A 24691-nucleotide genomic window follows, 5' to 3' on the forward strand; every position below is an offset into this window, starting at 1 on the left:
ATTATCACTAATTGGGGCACTACAGCCCATCCGATCAAGACCGATGACTTATTGTTATGAAGAATGCCAAACCAGACTGAGCACCTGCTCCATGGGGTTTTTGGAATAAAAAGGCAAGGCTGGACAAAGGTGACAATATGTGATATCACCAAAAGTTTTGTTCAGTTCGGCTGATGAAACACAGAGATAAAATTATTTTCCTCACAAGCAGGGAGTTTGTAGTACAGTTGAACACTCAACTCAACTGTCTTGACTCCCTGCATAGTACTTGACTTCTGTCTGACTGTCTCCATCTGCTAATAGAGACAACAACTAACGTAGCCAGGGCCCGCACTGCTCCAGCACACACCTTTGCTGGCACTCGACACCACTTCAGTTGTTACATGCCTGGACATCTCAGACTTGCAGAGAAATGTATGTCCTTCCAGGCTCGCAACTGCTTTTATGTTAGGCTTATCACACTACCACATTTGCAAGGAAAGTTCAGGATAAGACTTCCTAATTAATTTCTGTATGTGAGTCTGAATGAAGCTTCACACACAGGTGACCTGAATCAACACATTCTCTGCCTCTTCCCTCTCTTATATAACTCTCTTATACCATATAATAATCAGACAATTCCCTGCTGCAGGAAAAAAAACCCAAAACTACTAAGAAAATAAACTTACCACAAGGCTGATCCTTAGATAGTGCAAGACTTGTATCCCTGTCTTTTCACTGTTTGTCCCACCAAAATCACAATCTGTTCTAACAGCTCCTAGCAACTTTTGGGGACTGATGAATTAGAGACCATGGCCAAAAAATGGAAAAACTTCTGGACAGCTTAACAGTCCAGCACAGGTAGGGGAATGGAGTAAAGAACAGGAAAGGCTCCATTTTTGTGTGTGTAAAAAGGGTATACTACTATTTTAAAAGTACCTGGAAATACCTTATTCTTATGGTTTTTAACAAGAACTTTGATATAACTATTAGAGACCTTGTAAGTCACCGGCAATATTTCAAATGTAGCTGAGAGCAAACCCTCCATTGACTTCACAGGGGCCCAAACTTCATTTGGTTCCCACACAACATTGTCTCAAACATCTAGGTGCATCATATCATTGAGATACTATATGTATGTTTGGTCCTTTACACCCTAAAAAATGATAAATGAAACCTGGACTCTGGAGAAGCATTCTGTTTTATTTCGAGAAGGCTATTGCTCAAAGAGTAACAAGTTCAAAATTTAAAAAAAAAAAACAACAAACCAAAACCAAAAGACCACAAAAGCAGCTATTGTAAAACAATAAGCCTGGGCACTTAACAGATGGGTACGAGCTTCAATACCACCCTGTATTATAGTATGAGTGGTTCGCTCGGCTGAAGGTGATGAATTTCTAGAAAATGGTAAGGTCACACTAATTGACATGACCTGTGTAATTAAGCAGTCTCTGTTTACACATGGAAAGCTCAACTGCTGTGAAGCTGGGTTTGTATGACAGAATGTCTTTACAAGTCAAGAGATCAACCACCTTTCCTATGTCCTACCTACTCGCCGACACAGGCTCCTGATTGCTGTTCTGAGAGAACACGCAAAGGCATTACCATATGAAAATCAGCCTCGAGCCTGGACGAGCACAAATCCAGCAGAGTGTACATGTTGCAAAGCAAGCTCTGACAGGCCCCAGGGGTGACTGCTTGGCCTAAATCCCTGTGCTGGTAAGAGTCCTTTTTCTACTTTCTCCTTCAGTGATAATGCCCTCTCGAATCACAGGAGAAACGTAACGGAGAGAGGAGTGTAGGGTGAGAAGCCGAGGGCTCTGCCATGCTAATGCTAGCTCTTACACTGATTAATTTAATCCCTGTGGCCACATCTCCTCACTTCTGCACTTTTATGCTCAGAGGGGTAAATAACACCCTTCTGCTTTCCAGAATTGTTGCAATTAAGCAGTTCAACAGAAGACATATGTTCTACATATAAATAATATTACCATTTACATAGCATCTAGAAATTTTATTTAAGTGCTACAATGCTGGAAAAGAGCAAACAAGGTCCTGAGGTACTGCAGAAAGCAGCTGTCTTTTGGAGTTGTGTTCTCCCAGAGTCCCATGTAGTCTATGGGACAAATCTCACATTTCTTTCTCAGAACCCTGAGGTGAATCCCCACTGACAGACTCTATCATGTTTTCTCCCTGGGCCATATACACTCATCCTATTAAAAGAGAAGGTCCTTTGCCTCTCTAGTCCATATTTTTATTCAGCACATTCTCAGGTAAAGCATTATTGTCACAGTCAAAGGACCACATCTTCAATAAAGGGCTTGGAGCAACAATTTCTCAGCACTGCCACCATACCACTCTGCTGCCAGCACTGGGGAAGGCAAGTGCAGACCATCTTCCCAAGGGACAGTGAGGTACCTGATCCCAAAAGTAGTCGTGGACATAGGCACAGCATAAAAAATTGTCCTTAACCATCTGGAGCTGCGCTGACACTAAAGTTCCTAAGCCCCACTGTCACATGCTGCAACAGCAGGGAAATACCAGCCTAAAACAGCCCAAGAAAGATACAGCCAGTGGGAGCTTTTTTTTTTTTCCAAGTGCCAATTACAGGGATGGCCCTTCATCCCAGTGATGCACATTTATGGGTCTTTAACACTGCTGAAGAATAACTGCTGAAGTGTAGTCACAAGCCTGATTTTATTAATTGCTCTTATATCCTCCTCTGCCCTTTCCACTAAACATGGTGCTCATGTGTTTACATGAAGGCAAATAGTTCCCCAGGTAGAAGGGAATATCTCGGAACAGGGTAGCCCCATAACCTCAAACAATAGTGAGATCATTTTGATTTTTCCTTTTCACACTTTCACTTCCCATGGAGGTGACATTATCTCCAAGAGTTCTCTTGTCCAGCGCAAGAAAACCGAACTACTTCCTGCTGATTCTGCTGTGACAAGAAGTCCTCAGGCAATATTCTGTGACCTTATGTTTTTAGCATCTTCCAGTGAATTACTAGGTTAGTTTGGGTCAAAGTACTTCTGTCCCTGACAGCTGCTGATTTTTAAAGGAGGAAGCATGTCTGACTGACCTGGAATCGACGCATGTCTCGAGGGTTTCCTGCATTTTTTAGGCAATTTTGGTTACATTTGAGGAAAAATTTCAAGAAGAACCTGTGGAGAAAGAGAAACAGACATTAACATCTTATGAACAGTGCACAGTAGTACTATGTAACATATGCACATTTGGTCCAACAAAGCCTTATTTACATTAGTATTCTGAACACAGACAAATCATCCCACTGACCATCCAAAGAGGGAGCAGAGCTTACATGGGCCCCAATCCAGCAAAATATGTAAGTTCATGCTAAACGTTTAAGCATCGAATTAATAGATCTGTTGTGTCAGAGTCATTAAATTTTGCAGAGTCAGTCCCTCCCTCACAGCTTCACTGTGCCATCCATAGCAGCAAGGAAGTAAGGGACATATATATAGTACAGCAAAAACAGGATAGAAAAATGCCAGCCAAGAAAATTCCCTCATGTATAAGGGAATTTTTTTTACAAGTTCGCTGTCATGTGAAAATTTTCATTTAACACAAAACTACTGAAAATGTTCCATACATCTGAAATCTCCCTTCCACAATTAAACCCAGTTTGTACATGAAATTAACGCTCAAATACTGGTTAGTGGGAGACCAAAACCCTGAGAGGAGAAGGGGGGAAGTCTTGGTAAAAAGACTTCACAGAAAAATGAAATATTTTCAATGCAGTCTGTTTCCTGACCATACACAGTTCACTGAAGTAGCTATATGACCCTGACATATATCTCTAAGAAAAGACATTGCATTTTACAAAGCCAAAGAAAAAAGCAAACATTTTACTGAAAATATTTCCTTCGGTGTTATGCATCAGTGGACTGTAAACTCATAAAGACGCGTCAATGAATAATAGTGGGTCTTAGATTCCAGGCTTCCTCCTTGTGAGCCAAAGTTTATCAACCTTTTGTCCAAAATAAACTACAGACTAAGGCCTACTAAAGCTCAGCCATGCAAAATTTAATCCTATAGCAAGTTTAAAACCTAGTGCAACCAGACAGAGCAGTGTTACACTTGCAATAACCATCAGTTGACTAAGCAGAAGCTAATCTGACCTCTTTCCATATCCAAAAGTGGGGCAGGGAATTGTTTGATCCTGTTTTACTTTAAATCAGAAAGTTAACTTTTGCAAGCATCCATCTTTTAGCACCCAAACCAAATGCTAGGTCAGCAGAATTTGAACACTGACACCGAGGAACTGCAGGATAAACAGCTTCAGAAAATCCCTTTTTGATGAGCAGAATCCTTTGCCCTGCTCTAGTCGTGATCCCATCCCTAAACAAGGCAAGTTTTGGTGCTTGTTCCTCCATGCCAAGAAAATCATACCAGGCAAATGGCTGCAAGGACAAATTGAAACTACAAGGAACTGTTTTCATTAAAGAAAAGTAAGGTAATGAGGAGGATTATAAAATATGATGCTTAGGATTATCAAGGCCTGGATCTCCTGACCCAGGAAGTCCCTTCTAGTCCTGTGCTCCTAAATAAGAGCAAGCAATCAACATAAAATAAACAGCCGCCACGCTTGAGCAGGGGTTTGGAGACACTGTGTTTGTTTACACTAAAATAAAGAGCAGTGTAAGGCATTACATTTTCTCATCAAGCAGGTTCTGATATTCAATAACGGAAAGTTGGTGCTATTTGTTGTACATGTGTGTGTCTTTTTAAGCCTCTAATGGCCAGCTGTGACAGCCTGACTCAGATTGTGTAGAAGGAGCTGTCAGCACAAATCTTGGCATCTCGAATCCAGACAACTGCTTGCCACCAGGCGAGGGTTTGTACTCGTGCCAGAATGGATTTTGAGAGACAAGCAAATAGGGCATTAATTCCGCCAAAGAAAAACGAAAAGCGAGGAGAGTTCAGGATCTTACACTTCAGATGATGGCTTTCCTGTCAACAGCTCGTCATTTAGCTCATGAGCTATGAAGGGCACGGACATCAGATCCCTCTTGCCCTAAGCTGGCCCTGTCATGCGAAGTGCTGGCAGGATCCAGAGACCACCCCTCCGCGCGAGATTGCTTGCTGAAATAAAAAGCCCGGCCATCTGTTGGGAGGCAAAGACATCCCTGTCAGCTGGTGCCTATAGCCTCGAACAGGCCCTTATGTGGCAAAACCTCTCAGAGTGACTTACTCTTTGGGGAGAAGCTGGCACTGCCCTGGTTTTGCTGGTGGATTTTTGCCGGCTTCACCAGGCACTGAGCTCAGCAGCTGCCTGCCTGGTCTGCCACAGCCCTGGAGCAAGACTCCTGTACTGAGAGGAGCTGGGACATGGAATAGTTAAAAATATCTGCACTGAAAGGCAGTGTCAGCCATGCAAACGTGGGAAGCGCCTTCCCAGTCTGGCTTTGCATAGCATAATGCCAACAGTGCTGGGCAATGGGGTTGGCGGGTTGACTCAAGGGCCCCAACAGAGATGGCAAGGTCTTTGTCAAGCTCTCCAGAGAAACACTGGACCTTCAGTTCCCTTACAAAGTCTGAGCTCAAAGGCCTGGAGGTCTGCAAACTCTAACCCCAAAATTTTGAAGTCTTAACTCCATTTGCACTGTACTATCTCCTCCAAATTCTACAGAATTCTACACCAAAATAAACTGCAGAAGAAATGAAGTTCATCTGTTTAAACCTACCAAAAAACCTCAGGCAAGGAAGCAAGCAAACAAAACTTCCTTTGAATTAAATCAACTCCAGAAAAAATTAACTTAAAAAAATAACAGTATTTTCAGAGGAAATTTCAAGACCCCAAGCTTACACAGCCAAATTCACTTTTTAAGTAAAAAGTCTCCAGTTTACAGAACACATTCTGCCAAGTGCCATATTTTTATTCCACTAAAAGACAAAACAAACTATAGGCTGCACTTTATTTTGGAACACACTAGAGTTGGAGTCCCCCTGGCTACATGAAAGCATCCCACGCTCATCTAGGCAAGAGCCGGGCGACTCCCGAGCTGGCACAGCATGTGCCGGCTGACGGTCTCCCCCGGCTTTGGCAGGAAGGCAGATGCGAACAGATTAAGACAAGGGTAGAGTGGAGCAGTTTGATTCACGGGGTTCGGCCCGGTCTCCTGGTTCCTGCTTTAAACTGCTTGTTCAGGCGCCTTCTTCACCTCCAGTCCTGTCCTGCCAGCCTTGCTCATTAGCAACACTTCACTCTGCAAATATTTCAGATTTAGATTGACAGGACTGATCCAGGAGAAGTGCCAGCCGAGCTGAGCTCTTTGTAAGCATAAACCTCCATCTCCGTTTGTTTGCATCTAACTTCTTCACAGTGGGTTATTTTTTTCAGTTCTAACTTTCTCCGCATTTGGCAGGGCTGTATAGCATTAATACTAACCACAGAGGATATATAGCATTAATACTAACCACCGGGGTCTGAAATTCATTCCCAAGATGAAAAAAATGTGCAAAACACAGGAGTGTTAATAAAATCTTCAACTTTAACTCTCTCTCCAAACTTAAGTAATTGCTGAACATCAGCTCTTCTGCCACACAGGACTCAGTCATCAATTATACTTATTGCTACCATTGAAGGTTTATTTTTTTTATGAATCAAACAAAACATATTTGCTGATTCCCTCCCTGACTACTAACATCCTTGGTGTGAAAAGCATTTGTGCATATGGAGCAGAGAAACAGAAACATGCAAACTTTCACAAAGCACTTGGATTTACTGATTTACATTGCTATTAAATCCTGATTCTATGCTTCCCTCCTTATGCCGCAGAGACATGGTTGGAGGGTATGGAAGCACAGTTTTGGAGAAAATCAGTTAATTTTAGATTACATTTAGGTGTGCTAAGATGCAGCTCAGTGCAGGCTGCAAAAACTACTCAAGGATTGAAGCTGCCAAGCAGTTAATCCATACTATAGCACTGGACTACTACAGATCTGTAAGTAACTGCAAGGACCAATGTAGAAATACAGGCTTCAGTTAAATACAAACCTCCAGTCTGAATCAGGCCTCAAATTAACACAAACTTCTGTCTGCTGGGCAGTAGCTCTAATGGGTTATTGGCTCTTCTGGGAGCGTTTTTTCCTTTTCTCACAACTCGATAGAAAATTCCTTTTTTGGAGACGAAGAATTTTTTTTTTCTAACAGAACTGCTGCATTCCCAAAAAGATTTTGGTGTCAGCAGGACTGTGCTCTCACCATTGCTCTTTGCTAGTCTGAGCTCCCTGGCTGCCGCTGCCGTCTTCCCATGCTGCTGCTTCTAAATCCTGACTCCTACTTCTGAATCCTTGCTCCTACTCCATCCATCCTCTGACTCCCCTTGTTCAGCCAAAGGACCCAGCAATCACGTTATCAGCTGGAGGTCACTCCACTTGTATAAAATACTGCCTGCCATTCATCGCTGGTCATCTTGTCCATCACACTGCAAACCAACCCTTTGGGTTTGTGAATACCTCCCCAGCAGCATTGCACTCATTGTCACTGCTAACTACCACAGTGATTTAAATTAAATATATACACAGCAGAAATGGAAATACTAGCACCAAAGATGTAAAAGGATTTTGCCCTCCCACTTTTCCTGCCACTACAAATTAATACCCATGGCTATTAAAGATAAATGAAGGGTTAAATTAAAGAAAGCAAGTCCTGACATGATCTAGGTTGGCTCTTCTGTCACTCCCCTGAAGGAAATTTAAAGGAACTCAAACACGAGGGCTTAGCAGTAGGATTTTCTTGCCATTGCCACAATAAATATGTCTGTGGAAGGAGAAAAAAAATAGTTGGAAAGAAGACCTGCTGCATTCCTGATGCTGAAGAAAAGCTTGTTTGTTCCCGATACATTGGAGAAGTTGTTCAAGAACAGTTCATCCATGTGAAAATACGACAGCTGTCATGCTGCCAAGGTCAGCCAGACCAGTGGCTATCCAGAAAGTGAGTGCTGGTTATACAACTTAAACCTGGCTAGGGCAAACAAAACGGACAAAATGCACCTTTTCTGAGGCATAAACGCATTTGATAGAAGAGGGCAACTTTAGACTCCTGGATGAAACACAGCAGTAAGTATATGTGGGTTTGCAAAATTAGTAAAACCAAAATACACGGGCTAGTGCAATAATTAGCAACAGTCCATCAGATAAAAGGATTGCATGCCCATTCTGTATGACATACCAACTCAGCAGAGTACTAAATATGTGCATTAATTTAAATACACAAGCAGTACTGATGGAGACAAAGGTACTACTCACATACTTCAGTACCTCGCAGAACCAGCTCTGCTGTCAACAGACCTCCTTTCACTGGCTGTCCTCCCAGGAAAAGAGGATGCTGGGGATGTGATACTACAAATACAGTTGCCTCAAACAGTATCTGATGGGTATTTTATTTCTTGTGAAAACTTGGAATAACAAAAAGTATAAGCCAACATATGAGACACTTCAGCCACTTCATTTGCTTTTTCAGGGTTTTCTATGTATTTTTCACACACTTTCTCAATCAGTAACTTCTACTGCACCTACTGGTAACTAGATCGAGTTAGTAATTTGCCGCTAAAATAAAAATACAGAGAAAATGCAGTTTAATGCAATTTTACTTGGAAAAGTAAATAATCAAAATGCAGAAATGTCCCTTTAGAAATTTCAGGAGGACAAAGGGGTTTTTTTTGCCTTTCAAGTAGTCTCATCTAATTAAAACTCCTATTTTATGATGGAAAATTCCCAACTTTTTAAAAATTAAGATAAAATAAATAATTTCTTTTTTTCTTGAACAATAATTTCTTTAATTTTCCAACATTTTTAAAGTTTACTTGAATGGAGCACTTTGCCAGAGAAAAATTGTCAAAATAATGGAAATTCCTACACTATAGAAAATATAAGCTTAGCTCAGCTCTACTCATAACTGCAGAAATAGGGGTGGGAAAAATCCTGAGACTTTAAGATATGAAGATTCCCATTTACTAACAATTCTATTGCTACAATGTTTTATTTTTCGTTTTGTTTTTTTTCTTTTTTCCTTGCAGACCTTTTCACATACAACTAACTGGTCCTGTCAGGTGCTCTATTGAGAAAAGAAAAACTGAGACTTACACTGATATTTACCAACATGAGGTTGTGCATGAAAATTAAATATAGGCATGGGGGAAACCTCCTATTACCCACATGTTCACAGCTGGATTTTACTTGGCTCTTTAGTCAATAAACAGCAGTAGCTACCTTTTGTGGCATTTTTACAACAGGAAATTTATTCTGCAGAAGAGAAATTAAACACCAGATACAGCCATCTAACTCTCTTCTAAACATAACCTTCTTGGGTTGTCAAATATCCTAATTAAGAAAAAAAAAAAAATCCCAAATCTGCTCTCCCTGGATTCACTCTTCTCACTGATTTAAAACAGTAGCAGAATTAGACCTGTACTTTGCATTTATAGGATGCTAAACAATTCACTACGTTAAAACCAAACCAAAAAACAGCCAAAACCCAAAGCCTGGAAAATTATTTATTTTACTAGAAAATACATATCTTCCTCCCAAACTGCAGAAAATGTCCAAGAAAGGCAATGTGACACAGAGAATAAGCCTCAAGCAGTTAGAGTCTATTGACTGAGATTCTTCAGGCAGTGCCATAATAATAGAAACAGAACAGTCTACATTATTTTTGTGAACTTGCTCTGACTCCTGGAGCTAGCATTGCCAGGGTTTGCTGTTATCAATACAGTAAATATTCAGCTCAGCACAGCAAATACTTGAGGAGGCACCCACATAATCACCAAATCAGAAGGTAGGACTGCCCAAAACAGCCTTAAATTACTCATTGCTTGCTTCAGCAAGTGTTCCCAGCCACTTTTCCTCAGGTTTGTGTGTTCTGCACAGTGAAGCACAGCATATCAATTTTTCATTTGCATCTTCTGGACTTCTCTAGCTCTCTGATATGGAGTTATAATGCATCAGAGAAATTTAGAGTAGTTTGGGAAAGTGTGTTTGGCATTTTCTCCCATGAGTGAGTTAAAATCCCAGAGAGACTGTTTTGGTTTCTTCTCCCAGACTTTCAATAAGAAAAGAAAGAGATAACACCACCAAAAAACAACATCACAAAACAGAATTAAAAATAGTCCAGAGGCAGGTTTGAGAGCTTAGTTTTCTGTAATTTAATTTTGCCCCCAGGTCTGACTTTTTAATACTTTTTTTTTCTTAAAGTAGTGAAAATCTGAATTTTCTTATATCCCCTTACTTGTGCCCAGCTCCATTATCTAAAATTTTTATTAAATTTGAACTGCAGCTACCTTCCTATCACAAAAAAAAGTTGAAAGTTTATGCCATCCGTGTACAGAGTGTACACAGTGTATCTGGTTTATGATGGGTAGATGCAAGATCACTGAACATACACACCTCCTTTACATTATATTGACACAAACAGCACTGTGAGATAACCCGTGGAGTGCAGGCGCATCCATGCCCCACGCACAGCTCCAGTTGTCAGCTTACACAGCACAGCAGCCTCCCGGCTCTGCCTCTCTTTGCATGCTTCAAATCACAGACTGTTCCTGAGGAGCTGAGGGGCCAGGGCTTTAGCTAAAACCGACAGACTTTCCAGCACGAGAGCGCTTTATTATCAAGGGAGTACAGTCACATAATCAACAGAATTTACCCTTATTTATTTAAAACACCAATGCATTGTCAATTTGTTTCAGTTTACCTCCTTTTCCCTTCATTTTTTCCCCATTTCACTCCTGTTCCCCCCCTCAAATACTAGGGTATAAAAGTGGGTTAACTATTTTTAATTTCTACTGAAGATACTAGACTTCAGTCACTGAAGAAAAATATAAACCAGCTCTGCAGTCTGTCATAGTTCACACAATGCCATTGAATTAGCAGCCCTCCCAGAGTCATACTTTTGCTACAAGAACCTCTGTTCAGTGTAAGTGATGACAGATAACAGCATTACTGTTATTGTAATATGATATCAGTATTCAGTTGCCTGCTACCTCAAGGTAAACTACTGTAACTTTAGCATGGTTACCAAAAAGCATCAGCAGTATCAAAGTCATAGTATGTCGGAGAGCAGCGTTAATCCAGCCATCTGAAGCTGTTCTTCTCACAGCACACATGGGACTCTAAAACTTGTCACCTTGAGCTGAGGGTGCTGATGACATATTTCTTTCATCAACTTACTGAGAAAGTTATAAAGATTCACATGGTAAATATTTCATGTGTGGGAAACACATTTTCCACCTTTCCCTGGATCAGGCATATGTAAATCACTGCACATAAATTCGGGTACACTCTGCCGGCACACACAATAATTAATGACTCCTCAAATAACCTGACACCAACAATATCCTTAAATAACATTGACGCACCAGTGCTACCATCCAAATCTGCAAAACCCAGAGGGTCAGGCTATTTAAAGGACACGTGTGCACGGTATGTATACCTTCTGGACAGGGTCAGAGCCTCTAAAGCACTGAGAAAAGTTTCTGCAGGTGGAGTGCTGCACAAAACCCCTCTGAGCAGATGTATCCTTGAATGGTTACACTAGGTGCAGACATCATGTCACAACAGTGTTCCCTCCCCAGACCTGGCTCAGAACCTGCTCCATTTTGTTCTCATGATATATATTTTTTTTAAATTATTTTTTTTTTCTTCTGAAGTGGAAATGTTAGAAAAAGCCAGGTCTGCTTAGACTGACATGGAAATTATTTTTGACCAGATTTATGTGCAGGATTGAAGGCCTGAAGAGAGAGAAATGACAAAGAAAGATGCTGTTGGTTTTTTATTTACAATAATGCATAGTGCCAATAATGAATCAGAAGAATATAAGAAATTAAGAAAGTGATTGTTGAGTTCATTCATGTTTCAAAATCATTAAAAATATACAATCCAAGGAGTTTCCAGCCCCACAGAAATGTAAGAGAAACTCGGCCCACGTGCTGAAGTGTGCCCATGAGATGCTGACTTAGAAATGTGACTGTAAATCTTCTCTTCACGTAGTCCTGCTATGAAGAAGAGCAGAACTTACCTAACTAAAGAGAAATATTTGGAAGCTGTCAATATGGTGAGAGAGTGATCCCATGCCCTCCTCAGACAACTTATGCTTTAAAAAGCAAATGAAGTGTTTGCTTCAAGTATCAGCAGTGAAGGACCTTATGTGGGGTAGGAAAAAAATTTAAAGTTATTAAAAGCTAACTTCAATAAACTAAAACCAAAACTAAACTGGGAACTGGTCAGAGTTAGTGATAAACGACAATCTGACAGAGATTCTGCTGGGAGATTTGCTTTTACTTTTTGTAATAATCTTTTTTGGTTGTCTTGGGAAAAAAAAAGCCCAACAGTTAAAAGAAACTACTAAGGGTTAGTCTAGAATTAGCTGCCCAGAAAAAAATTTCTATATATGCAAATGCATATTTGTATTTATACAAGAACAAGCACAAAAATGCTACAGAAGAAAGTTGAGCGCTGACTTCGGCTCCTGCCCACAAGCTGGACATTCCATCCAGGGGTTCCCATTGTTTCATGATACTGAAGAGAATAAAGCCCTTGCTTCCTTTACAGCAGGACGCTCTGGCAATGAGGACGGGATCCGGAGTATAGCTGCTATTTTGAGTGCTGGAAGGAAGCAAAGAGTTGTTTTGTGGAAAGGCGGAGGCACTTTGAGCTGTGCATGCGATGGTTGAACAAGAGAAGATATTCCAGGGGTGTTTGAAGGGGATCCTAAAGTTGCTCTAGGTATAAAATGCTGCAGAATTTTTTGTGTGTGTATGGGGAAGCAACCCAGACACTGTAAAATTCATTCTAAGTCACCACAGAAGGGGAAGACTGAAAGAGAAAAGGGAAAAGAGAGTTTTTGATGTGATGGTGAAGAGGATCACGCTATATGTAATGCTGGAGATGTCATCAATAAATATTGCATGTGTGCTCTACCTTTAACACGACATTGAAAGAGCTTAATTAACCTCAGAAATAATGACCTCTTCAGCAGACATGTAGAATCAAATCATATCTGCTTATATCACAAGTTTTGGATTAAGTACTTCAGAGCTTTTCTTAAAGCAATGGACCTTGAATATGTAGCAAAAATACTCTTGCTGAAGCCCTTTTCTGTGTCAGAAAGATGTGGAAAAGGCATTATAGCCTGTAGCTTTTGCACTCATCTGGAAAGGTGATGCTGCTAACAAAAGTATTTTCTTCTGTCCTTGAATCCAACCATCCAGTGAGGGTACCCAAGCTGAAGAACAATGCCCCAAAACTGGAGTAGAATTCAGATCAGGATACTGGTGACAAGTGATAACAGGAGTAAAGGAAGCACATGAGTTGGCTGTAATAAAATATATTTTCCTCATGCCACTGTGTAGTTAGTTGGTTGGAGTTATGAGAAACGCCATATTCACCATAGTGTTCAATGGACCAAAGACATCGTAAGGACAGAGGCGCAGCACTGGATATTCTACACAAGGGAGGGGAGCAGGGAACAATGTGCATTATTATCTCTGGAAAGAAGGTGACCTCTGTTAGCAGCTACAGACATATCCTATGGATGTTAAAACAGTCAAGAGTTGGGATCTCTCCTGTACTTCTGGAGAGAAATGTATGTCTGGATGTGTCACCGAGATGCTTTTCTGTGTGAAAGCATGGATGACACCTGTGATCAATAGGATTCATATCCACAAAACACAGAACATGATGGTTTACTAAATCTGATATCAGTACTGCATTTTTTTTTTCCCCTGTATCACTGTAGAAGAGTGAGGAAAGCATCAGCGATGGAAACAAGCTTTACAACGAGCAGTTAAGTAACCCTGTCAGGGCAGAAAGGTTCAAGTTCCTGTTCATTTACACCACACCAATGAAAGTCACAATTAATTCAATGAACTAGGAAATGCTTGCAACTTAACAACCTTCTACTCTTTTATTTTATGTGCTTTTGAGAACAATTGTGCTGGCAACTGCCAAAGAGCAAAAACTTAAGGTGCCTCCCTCTAGCACCTCTCTAGAAAAAAAAAATTTCCTCATTAATGTAAACATAACTAACAAATCTCCCCCCAGTTCTTTCTAAGTAGATGATAGATTAAGATCATCAAAAACTCTACGTGAGTACTGAATATTGATCATTCTTTTTTCACTCAGTTCTGAAGCTCTGACAAAGTTCCACTAAAGACCTTATTGCATAATAATTAACGTAGATGCTGAAACACATTATCCTTTTTGTAATACATACATATCACTAATGAAAAGGCTGAAATCCTTTAAGATGATTGGCTAAAGAGTGTGAACCTAGATGACAAGATCAGGGGCTGATCTCAGAAATATTAATATAAACCTAGAGAAAACATGAATTTTCACCTTCTCTAGTGAGTTGAGACTCCAGGCCCAGAGTTAACTAGTACAGGAAATAAAAACACAGCTATATGCCCAAAGGCTTGATGAACCTCACTTGCTGAGAGTATAATATCAAGTGCTAAATCCCTGCTTAATCCCCAGATAAAAATTAAGAGGGAGTTTGAAGAAATACTGTGCAGTGCCAGTAACAGATTTATCAGCAGACACGTGTTAGACAACATGCTAAAATACCCTGACATCAACTTGTCAACAATAACCACCAACTAACAGACAACCCTGACAAAATAATACTGAGGGCTTGATTCAAAATGAAGAGGAAAATACAACTAAATGTACACTACCTAAAAAAGTTGCATGTGACTTTAGTGTCTATTAAATGCAGTAACATTACTTCAGAAGCATGAATCATTCTGATTACAACTGAATGACCAAGTTTCTACCCTCAAAGTTTTCTTCCCCTGCAGAATAACTATGACAAGTGCAAAATGACTGCACTGTTCCCATCCCTCCAGTGAAGCTTTTCTGCCATCCTGGAGCTGCAGCATTACCTATCTACAGCCAGATTTAGCCTTTGCACCTTCTGAGACCTCCACCACTGATTTGCACAAAGTTCATGGATATAAAGAGGCAGGTTTGGCTCACGGCATTTAGGAGAGCATGAAGATCCCTTCATCTTAGAGATTCCTTATGCTCAGTACAAGCAACGAACTGAAACTAGCAAGGACACTGAGGAGAAAACTTTCATCCTTGCAGTAAGTGTCTTGGGACTTGTTATGACTACAGGTGGCCAGACACTTGACTTTGTGTCTCTCCTGAAAGACAGCACCTCCAGCAACGCAGTACTCCCTAGTGTGACACCTCTTCAGTAGCATCTAAAAGGGAAGCGTGCCTCCTACTGAGTCACCAAACACGGCTTCCCACAGTAGCGAGGCTTTTCCTTAGAGGACTCTTCTTTTAAAATAAAAACCGTCAGTCTAGTGATGCAGTGCCAATAACTCCATGTGCTTTTGCTTTTGTGTATTCTGAAGGCTGCTTTTAAAAAAATGGGTTTTATTGCATAACCGGTTACAGCCAAGTGACATGTCACAAATTTTGAACTGATATAATTTTTTTGCAACTGGACATGGTCTTCTTGATCTCCATCCAGTCATTTAGAAGGCACATTCTAGTGTTCACCTAGATGTCCCTTTCAAGCAACAAATGAATACAGTCTGCATTCTTTGGTAACAGTTTTAAGTGATGTTTTAAATTCCACTTCTAAAGATCACAAAATAATGAAACAAAATTAATTTTTTTCCTTTAATCAGAGGAATCTTAATATTGAATTGTAGGCAACAATGCATTTGAGATACAAAAACCAAGAAGAAAGTGGAGCTGGCAGAACACCTATAGAACTGTCCTGCCTTCATCCTGTAGAGAATAATTTTTAAAATGTCCAGGCAGAAAATTTTCTGGAATTTTAAGTGTTTTAATAGCTCAAAGTACTGATGACTCCAAGCCAAAACCCAAAATTGGAAAGTTCCTGAGCTCTGGGCAACATTCAGTCTGCAGTTGTAAAAGAGTGAAACAAAAATTCAGGTGGAAACACACACCCCTTTGGTGAAGTTCTAACCTGAGGTTAGCACCTGACCAGAAATAACCAGTTCAGACTCCATCTCGGAGACCTGACCTCAGGACCAAGAAGTCTCTGGAATAAAATGGAAATGTCTTCCTGAAATATGAGAGGCTGGTTTCTCCTGTTGCATTGTCTTTCCAAACTATCTTCACCCATTACTTCTTAAAGGACATTGGCAAATGACACCCCTTAGGCTCTATAAATCTCTGCAGAAGGAACGGCATAATTTTTCTCCCATCACAAACCTTCCAGTCTAATATTTGACAGCCTAGATCAGGTGCTGTCCAAACATTTATTAAAACATTTTAAATGATGAATATATCCAATTATTACTATTAATGCAGCTAATACTGACTAATGAGGGGGAAACATACTAGCTTGTGTCCCGCAATTCATTACCCCTGCCTTGTCAACAATTCAAAGCCCAAAACCTAATCATCCATACCGGGCCCTGTTATATTTCACACGTCACATTTAATAAGTCACTCAGTGCCTATAAATTAATGTAACATGTCGGCGTTTATGAGTGCGGCTTTGTCGCTGTTAACAAATGATGTGCTGGCCTGGTCTGCTGCAGCTCAGCAGTGACGAATGATGGAGGATGATTTCTCTCCAAACTATAAACTACACACTGGGGACCCCAGCAACACATAGATACACCTATATATGTGGGCACACGTGTGCGCACACATGTACATGCATACTCTGTGTGTAGGGAAGTGGCATACAATACAAAGAATGGGCACCTGCATATGCTTTTATAGGTATACTTCATACATTTTGATGCAGAATACTTTTCAGTCATTATATTTCATCAACATATATCATACCTAATCATACATGCATATATATATGAACACTAGATCCATACAGTATTACAGGAATGTAGGTACAACTCTTCAGCTAGTTTACCCAAAACACGTCTACTGTATGTATCGTGACAATTTCACTTGCACTAATTTAAACCAACCAAGATGACAGAACAATACTACATACATGTGAGGCCAAGCCAGATTTACAATTAGTCTGAACACCTGTAATATATCCATGCTTAGTGCTTCCATAAGCCAACCACAGCCTGAAACAGAAAGGAAAGACCATAGACTTGTACTGCAAAACGTGATGCTAAACTGCAGATGACTAGCACAGCACCAATGGTTTCTTTTCATTTTATTGAGCAAAACTGATTTTTTTTTGTAAACAGTATGAATAATACATAAGAACTTAAAGGAACACAGTACATGAAGAAAAAACGTACATGTGATATACATGTACTTTTTAACATGCTTATTCCTATTTTCCTGCAAAAAGTGTAAGCACTGAAAAGTAACAGGGAAAATGTCAGCATCTTTTTGGTTACAGCTGTGGCAGGTTCAGGATTGATGAAAGACATCTGGATCTACATACGGCTGCATTAAGTACTACTATATGCAGTAATAAAACTGCATGTTGCAAATGCACACTGTGGCCAGGAGGGAAGTTGTCACTAGAAGCAGCTTTTATAGAGCTCAACTAGTTTGTCAGCAGCAGAGGAAGAAGACAGATAAGGAAAGAATCTCCAAGGCCTGAGCACGCAGTCCCTAGGAAAGCTGAATCTTACTAAATTACAGATCAGGACCCCAGTTTTGACTTTGTAAAAAAGTTTTCCCAGTGGTAAATGCCTATTTTACTCTTCCGTTTGCTTTTATATCAATGATGTATCCTGTGTTACAGCAACAGATTCCTTATGAAACGATACATATTAGAATACACGCAATAATTTGAAAAGTTTAACTGAGATGTGATGAATTGGTGATGAGCCCACAGTCAGTCTGGGAGCGATAGAATTTTCTGGGTTCTTTTGCCTCTGTTGGGAAATGACAGTCTATAAAAAAGAAACGTTTGTGGGACAGAGTCATATCTGAGGGTCTGCCAGTACGAAAAAATGTTCAGAAAAAAAACCTCCAGAGTGTCAAAATATCATCTTCAGATAGTTTACAAATTAAAAGCATCATTTCCTGGTAAAATACAAATTTTGTTTGCAAATTTTAACTAGAGTTAAAAAAAAAAAAAAGTAAGAAATACATTTAAAAGGTTGACATGGAAATGAGCATTTTTACTCACAAATTTCCCTTTTGTCTTGAACTATCAATTCACAAATAGCATAGTGATTCTGGTTGTAGGTGTTTTTTTTAAACTTGATTTCAAACCAGGAAACTCTTGAAAGGCCTCTGGACCTGGAGAAAGGTTTCTTACATAGGTCTAGCAAAAACTCCACAGATGTCTTCCATGTGACCCCCTGGGGCTCAAGCCACCAAAGCTAAGCCCATCTCTGAGGGAGCATCGCACTTCCAGCAACACAGCGACACGGGAATCCCTGCACAGCTACGTTTCACTGAATTTGAGACCAGTCACAGGTACTAAGATTTAAATTTGCCTCTTAGGAACAAACAGTAAAGACCACACGAAGCAACACTGACACCACCAAGGTCCCCTCTGTCAGCCAGGGCTGGGGGACTTTCCCAAGCTTTCCACTCAGGCAGTGCAGACAGAGATGGGCTTCTCCAGAGGCCAGTCCTGGGCAGGAGCCCAGCCCAAGTGCTCCAAATTGTCTTTGGAAAAAGTTCGTCTTTCCACAGCCTCTGTGGAGTGTGGCCAGCTTCCTGATTTGAGCTTTTCCACCGCGCTCCAGGGCTAAATTGTGCAAATACCCCCTTGAAAGATGCCTTCTTACAGAATGGGAAATTTTAACCTTTCTATAAATACTGTCTCTGAAATATATATACTTAAATAGTGTTCGAAACCGTTTAGGTTTCAACCACTGACAAAGGTTTGCTCTTTGCTTCATGAGCAATAATGACTCAGTGCTTCCATGTCCTACTGAAGCAGCAATGCTGAAGAGTGCAGCAAAAAGTCGTATTTATTTTCCAAAATCGATCCACCCCGGAAGGGCCATCCAGTGGTTGAAGTACTAGACCAGAACACAGAAGACCTAGATTCATGTCTCTGCTTGGTATATTTTGTAAGCCTCCAAGTTGCTTTTAGGCTGTTAAAGATGCAATTAAGCCCTCTTGAAAGTCCTACGGCACATTTTACTGAATCTTTAGAAGTCAAAACACCTTTAAAAATCTAGCTTTAAATCTCTCTGTGTCTTCTTTTCCCATCTTTAAAATAGGGATCATGACACTTCCCTAGCACACAGGTACTGTAAGGATAGATAAAGACAAAGACACTTTCTAAAAGGTGTCACACATATCTAGGATTCTCTCATGTATTGTTGGCATAAAAAAAATTCTTAGATATCTTTAAAGACTTCTGATATATAAAGGGGGAAACGATGTTGGATTTCATAGACCTTTATTTTAAATGTCTCTAAGAAAATTATTCCGTACAGGCAGTATCAGTGAATGAAGCACACCAATTTGTTTTTCTAGGTCGTGTATGGGGTTTTTTGGCACTTCATACATTTAGACTAATAGATATGGTAAAATTTTGTTGAAAGGCTTGAGTATCACTGCTCCTGCACTCGACATAATTGGGCACTACCCCGTGCTGAAGGAAACTGTTTCGGAGTACAGTCTGAGGTCAGCCACGGCGCGGCAGCGTGCGGTGCATAACAGCAAAGGCTAGTTGACCAATTAAAGCTAAGTGATGCCTTGGTGTCCCAGCAGCCTGCCATTTGCACAATGTTAAAGGCAATAAAGACCCTGAAAACCCGGGACCACATCCAGCCAAGCAATACAGAGACCTCTTACCAGAGAAAATAGGGAAGGGGGAAAAACAAAACCCCCAAGATATTAAATATTTTAACAATTTCACTAAGGAAAATTTATTTGGCAATTGGCTATTAAAATGTGTGTTAGTTTCCCTAAAAGCAATATTGTATTTCCAGCACCTAACTCAGAAATTACATGGTGCAAACCTCCTTCCAAAGTAACTCTGACAACACCTAGGCAAGTAGAAGTTGAGACCATCATTCCTGACCAAACCCAAATTGTTTGAGCAGCTCAGCTGTACAGCACCCCCATCACTTTTTTTCTAATCCCAGTCTCTTTAGCATCCCGTGTCATTTACCATCTTTAGTCCTTTCAGTCATAATTTTTGTGGGGCAATATTATATTATTTGTATAGAAATCTGACCTACTGGATGCCTCCAGGTACTACTGCAAAAGACAATATATAGGAACAAACTGCTTTTTTTTTTTTTTTTTTTTTTTTTTTTTTTTCCCTTACATACACATTAAGCTCTAAATGGGCAGGAAGAAAAGCAAAAAGTGAGCTAAGTGCTAACAGGAAAGCATAGTAACGTACACATGCCACAGCAGTCATGCTTAGCTCTGAAAACTTAGAAAACTCCATGAGAAAGGTGGAGACTTTGCAATAAAGCATTGCTGGAGAAAGCTTTAAAAAAAGGAACAACAAAAAAAAAGTAGAATTACCCTGTTGTAAGGGATTCATGGAATCTCTGAAACCTTGAAGAAAAGAAGAGAAATCTGCATGACAATAACACTGTTTCCTTCTCTGAGGGACCCACAGGTCTCACAAAATGGTACAGAAAAGAACACAACTCTTTTCATTTCAGCCCATTGTATAGAGTGGTGAATGTCGCAAGGTTTATTTTATAATGATTTATTATCAAGAAAAATAAGGGCTCAGGCAGAGACATATTTTCTCAAGAATTTATTGTTCACCAAAATGGTTTGTTTTGCAGAAACATTTCTTTTTTCTCTATTTTTTTCTGGCAGTTTGGCTTCATCCTAGAGCTGCCTTCATTCATACTTTGCTTTGCTTTGAGAGAGGTAAATTTTAATCTTCACCTCTTCTGCTACCTGCTGCTTTCAGACTTCCCCTGAGCAGTGATGCTGCATACACAACCACTGCTAAGCCACCACCTTTTCCTCCTTGCACCATAACTGTCTGGGTCCTCCCTTCTGACACATCAGAGATCACAGACCTCTGGAGAGCCAAGAAGGGAGCAAAGCACTGCCAATATAAGACTCGGTCCACTGCCACCAGAGACAGAGGCACATGCCTGAATCCCACAGTGAGGATCTCCTTTGCTGAGCTATGCTAGCAAAATCACTGCTGGGGAATATCCAGGTGGCCCAGGACAACAGGAGCAGCCCAAGCCCATCAGCTGGAGCAGAGGCTGGTGCTGGTGTTTGGGAACTGGCTCCCTGAGGGAAACAGCCAAGAAGAAACTCAGCTAGAAGAACATCCTTCCTAATCCCTGTGTGAGCAATGAAATGAGCTGCACTAAAATGAAGGGCTTTAACCAGCTCTCCTTACCACCTGCCTGTGTGAACTAGCATCTCTACAAAAACCCTGGCTAGCAGTGTTTTGCAAGATGCTGTGCTGTTTCAGTGCCACCAAAGACTTCAGCAGTCTTCCTTTCGATGTGTTCCTACTGCACTTCCTTATTATAGCAGAAGCACAGTTTATATTCTTTATGTCCTTAGTCCATATAGCCATCACACAAGTTAATGCCAATATTCTGTTTTCATAGGGGAAGAAAATAAGTGACTTCACAAGGCCATGCAAAAGTTTTTGGGAAAAGAAGGGAAGATATTACAGTACATGGACTGGTACTCTGGCCCTGTTAGTGACTGAATTTCTACTCTAGTAATTATTTCTCTTAATTAGAAAAGCAGAAGGATTAAAAATTTAAAATAAAGTCTACTTCAGATGCATTTTCCAACTAGAACTAGCACTTGGTTCAGAAAGTAGATAAACCAAAAACTGAACAGGTGAAGAAAACACAAAATGCATGGTATGTCCAAGATAAACTGATGCAATTCCACAGACTCAGTAAAAAAATAAAGTCAAAAGTAGGTCAGAAAAGCTGACAAAATTAATCACAGAAAAGATGAATAGGAAATTCGATGGAAATAAGATCACTTTTCTTGATGAATTCATAGTCAGTGTTTAATTGAGTACAATGAACTTGAAAATACACTCGGTGAATGTCTGCATTAGCTGGACTTCTGAATGTTTGTTAGCAGTTAAGATACACAAACTGATCAATAGTGTAAAACAAAGGAGCTCAGGTATGCATGTGTACTCATACATCACTTCAATAAATTATCCCGGGTGTTACAACTGGGGGAAGGGGGGGGTGGGTGGATTTAGAACAATCATTTTGGGATCAAGAGCTAAATCATTTCAACCACATCTTGATTTCTGCAGAACTCGGCAGGAATTATGAGGCTTAACAGCATCTCAACAATTAGCATATTATAAATACAAAAATGATATATTAAAGCGAGAGGAGAAAAAGGCCAGCATTTTACACCTACAGTAATATAATTCCACTACTTAATGCAAAGTAACAGGCATTAGAGTGTTTGGGATCCTCTTGTATAGTGTTATCTGTTCTATCAGTAAATGAGACTATGTGAACAGTACAACCTATAAATAATTCAAGGCCTGAGATGGCAATTATAGAACCATGCACAACCAGCATGAATATTTTATGAAGGCTAAAACAGCCCTCAGAATGAATCATGGATAGATGAACACACACACACACACACACACTCAGCTGATGGCCAAGTATTGCTTCCAGACATGGCTTATATCTGATCCTTAGTACATCTAAAAAGAAATTTCCTGAACACAAAAGTCAGAAGTTACATCTGTATTTTTATATATTAAAAGATATTTAATAAATAAAGTGACTGTAGAAAAAAAAAATGTCATAATTGTGAAGGAAAATGTTTGTTTCTTTCCAAAGATTCTGGTAGCAATTAGGAATTCTAAACAACTTTTTCCTACGCACAAAACATGGTTGACAAAAGCAAACTATGATGTACAAAATAAGGGCCTGCAAGGGCTGTGCAGTACGTTGGTCTGCAAAATCTGCCCCTAAAGGAGGACTTGCCTACACGGAGAGATTTACCAGTAGAGATATACTGGTATAACTTCCCATATGGGCACTATTATTGCAGCACAAGAGCATTCACAAGGGAGTTACAGCAGTATAACTACTCCAGCATAATTATACGGGTATAATTATGCCAGTAAATTTCCCTGTATTAGCAAGCCCAGAGAAAACCTCCCTGTAAGGAGCATGGCACTGCTGCATCCTGCCCCAGTGCAGAGACAACAGGCCTGCAGTGAAATACAACTTGGAGCGGAGTTCCCCAAATCCTGCTCCCAAGCCAGGCACGCAGTGGCACATGAGTAAATTAGTAACACACGAGCAAAAAAAATCTCTTACATGCATATCATGCACATAGACAGAAAGACACGTATGTGCACACATACACACTAGATCTATTTATACTATATATAAATACACATACATTTATTTATATTAATTTACATTTTAGAATGTATGTGTTATAAACACTGTCTGATTAGTCCACAGATCACCTCTTTGAAATGAGGATGTATAATTTCTCCCATTCTCTGACTGGTAAAACTAAAATACACAGTTAAAACACCACCAGCTATTAAAAGAAACTGGACTGGAACCTGAGTGACCATCAGATAACTCTTCTATGCCAAATATAAACAGATCGTTGATAGCTTGAAGATTTCACATGTGTGAATATAACTGATGCAACTGGTTTGGGGCGCATGGCAGTTTACATACATGCTTGTGAAATAAAGATTAAGTCTGAAAACAGAAAAGCGATGGGGCTAAGGAGGCAGCATCAGCCATTTCTTACCAATCTTAATACATATTTGCCCATTTTTTTTTTAAACTCTAATTGGGTCTTTCATTTGCATCTAAAAAAGGATCTTTTAAGGCTACAATTTAAAACGATGCGTTGCAGACAGCCTGCCGAGTCCTCCTGCAAGGATGTGCCAATGAATAGGGTCACAGTGTCACAGACAGCACAGAGAGCACGAACTCACCCATCTCACTGCCTTTTCCTGCACGACCCCTATAATTTTGTGGGTTTGGCAAACACAAGGGGCAATTGTGTCAGCCAGGGTCAAGCTGCCATTGTGGGGGGTTTGTGGGCAGGATTGGTATCTGAGGGAGAGGGGTTGTGTCATGCTGGGTCAAGATACTGCAATTGTGGGTGCCAATTTGGCAGCTACTAGGTGGGTTGCAGTTGTTTTCCAGGGAGGGAAGAGATGAGAGTACAGGCGGCTCTGGAAGATACAGTTTGAACTGAAGCTGTTTCTAGAAGGTTTGGCACTAAGAAGAAAGGGTAGTTAGTTCAAGGAAGTGGGGAGATTGCAGAGGCACAAAGCATCTGGGAGCTGGAATTGTTTAAGATATCTATATGGGAAGATGCAGCCTCTAAATGAATTGGCGCTTTCAGCAACCTTTATCACCATGAGTGTAACATCTTACTCAGCAAATAGGTGCATTTTCTGCAGCAGAAGAACCTGGAAAACAACACATCCCTCAGCATGTACACCCATAAGAAACTGGTGTACTGGGGAGAGGTTTCACAAGTGGGTTTTACAGCCTGATTCCGCCTTGTTTGCAACAACGTCTTAACTCAGCCTTTTTTGCCTCACCTGCCTGTGCATTTGGAGATGCTGAATTGTAAGTCAAAACTGTAACTTGAATATGATCAAACTTGTGGTACATATGAATCCAGCAAAGCAGAACTGTGGAGTTTGTTTTTTCTCATTTAAAGGCAGCGAATAAAAAAAAAACAAAACCATGAACAGAAACACATACCTTGAGACCACAAGTCCAAAGGAAATACTCTGCTAATTGCAAGGGTGTATTAAAGTCATGAACTAAGTAAACTAATTTGCTCTTGGCATACTTTCTATACCTCCCAGGTT

General features: G+C 40.3%; 1 protein-coding gene across 5 annotated transcripts in view; it reads right to left on the bottom strand.

Moving 5' to 3' along the window:
• The window catches only part of EBF1 (EBF transcription factor 1), a 270249-nt gene that overhangs the window by 99631 nt on the left and 145927 nt on the right, over window positions 1–24691 (bottom strand). For all 5 annotated transcript variants that reach the window (XM_026858392.1, XM_026858391.1, XM_026858390.1 and 2 more), the window contains exon 3: window positions 3065–3146. In XM_026858392.1, coding sequence (XP_026714193.1) covers window positions 3065–3146 — 82 coding nt within the window. The remainder of the gene's footprint in view (window positions 1–3064; window positions 3147–24691) is intronic.

The sequence above is a fragment of the Athene cunicularia genome, assembly GCF_003259725.1.
Source record: "Athene cunicularia isolate RWA chromosome 13 unlocalized genomic scaffold, athCun1 chr13_part1, whole genome shotgun sequence".
Classification (NCBI taxonomy): domain Eukaryota; kingdom Metazoa; phylum Chordata; class Aves; order Strigiformes; family Strigidae; genus Athene; species Athene cunicularia.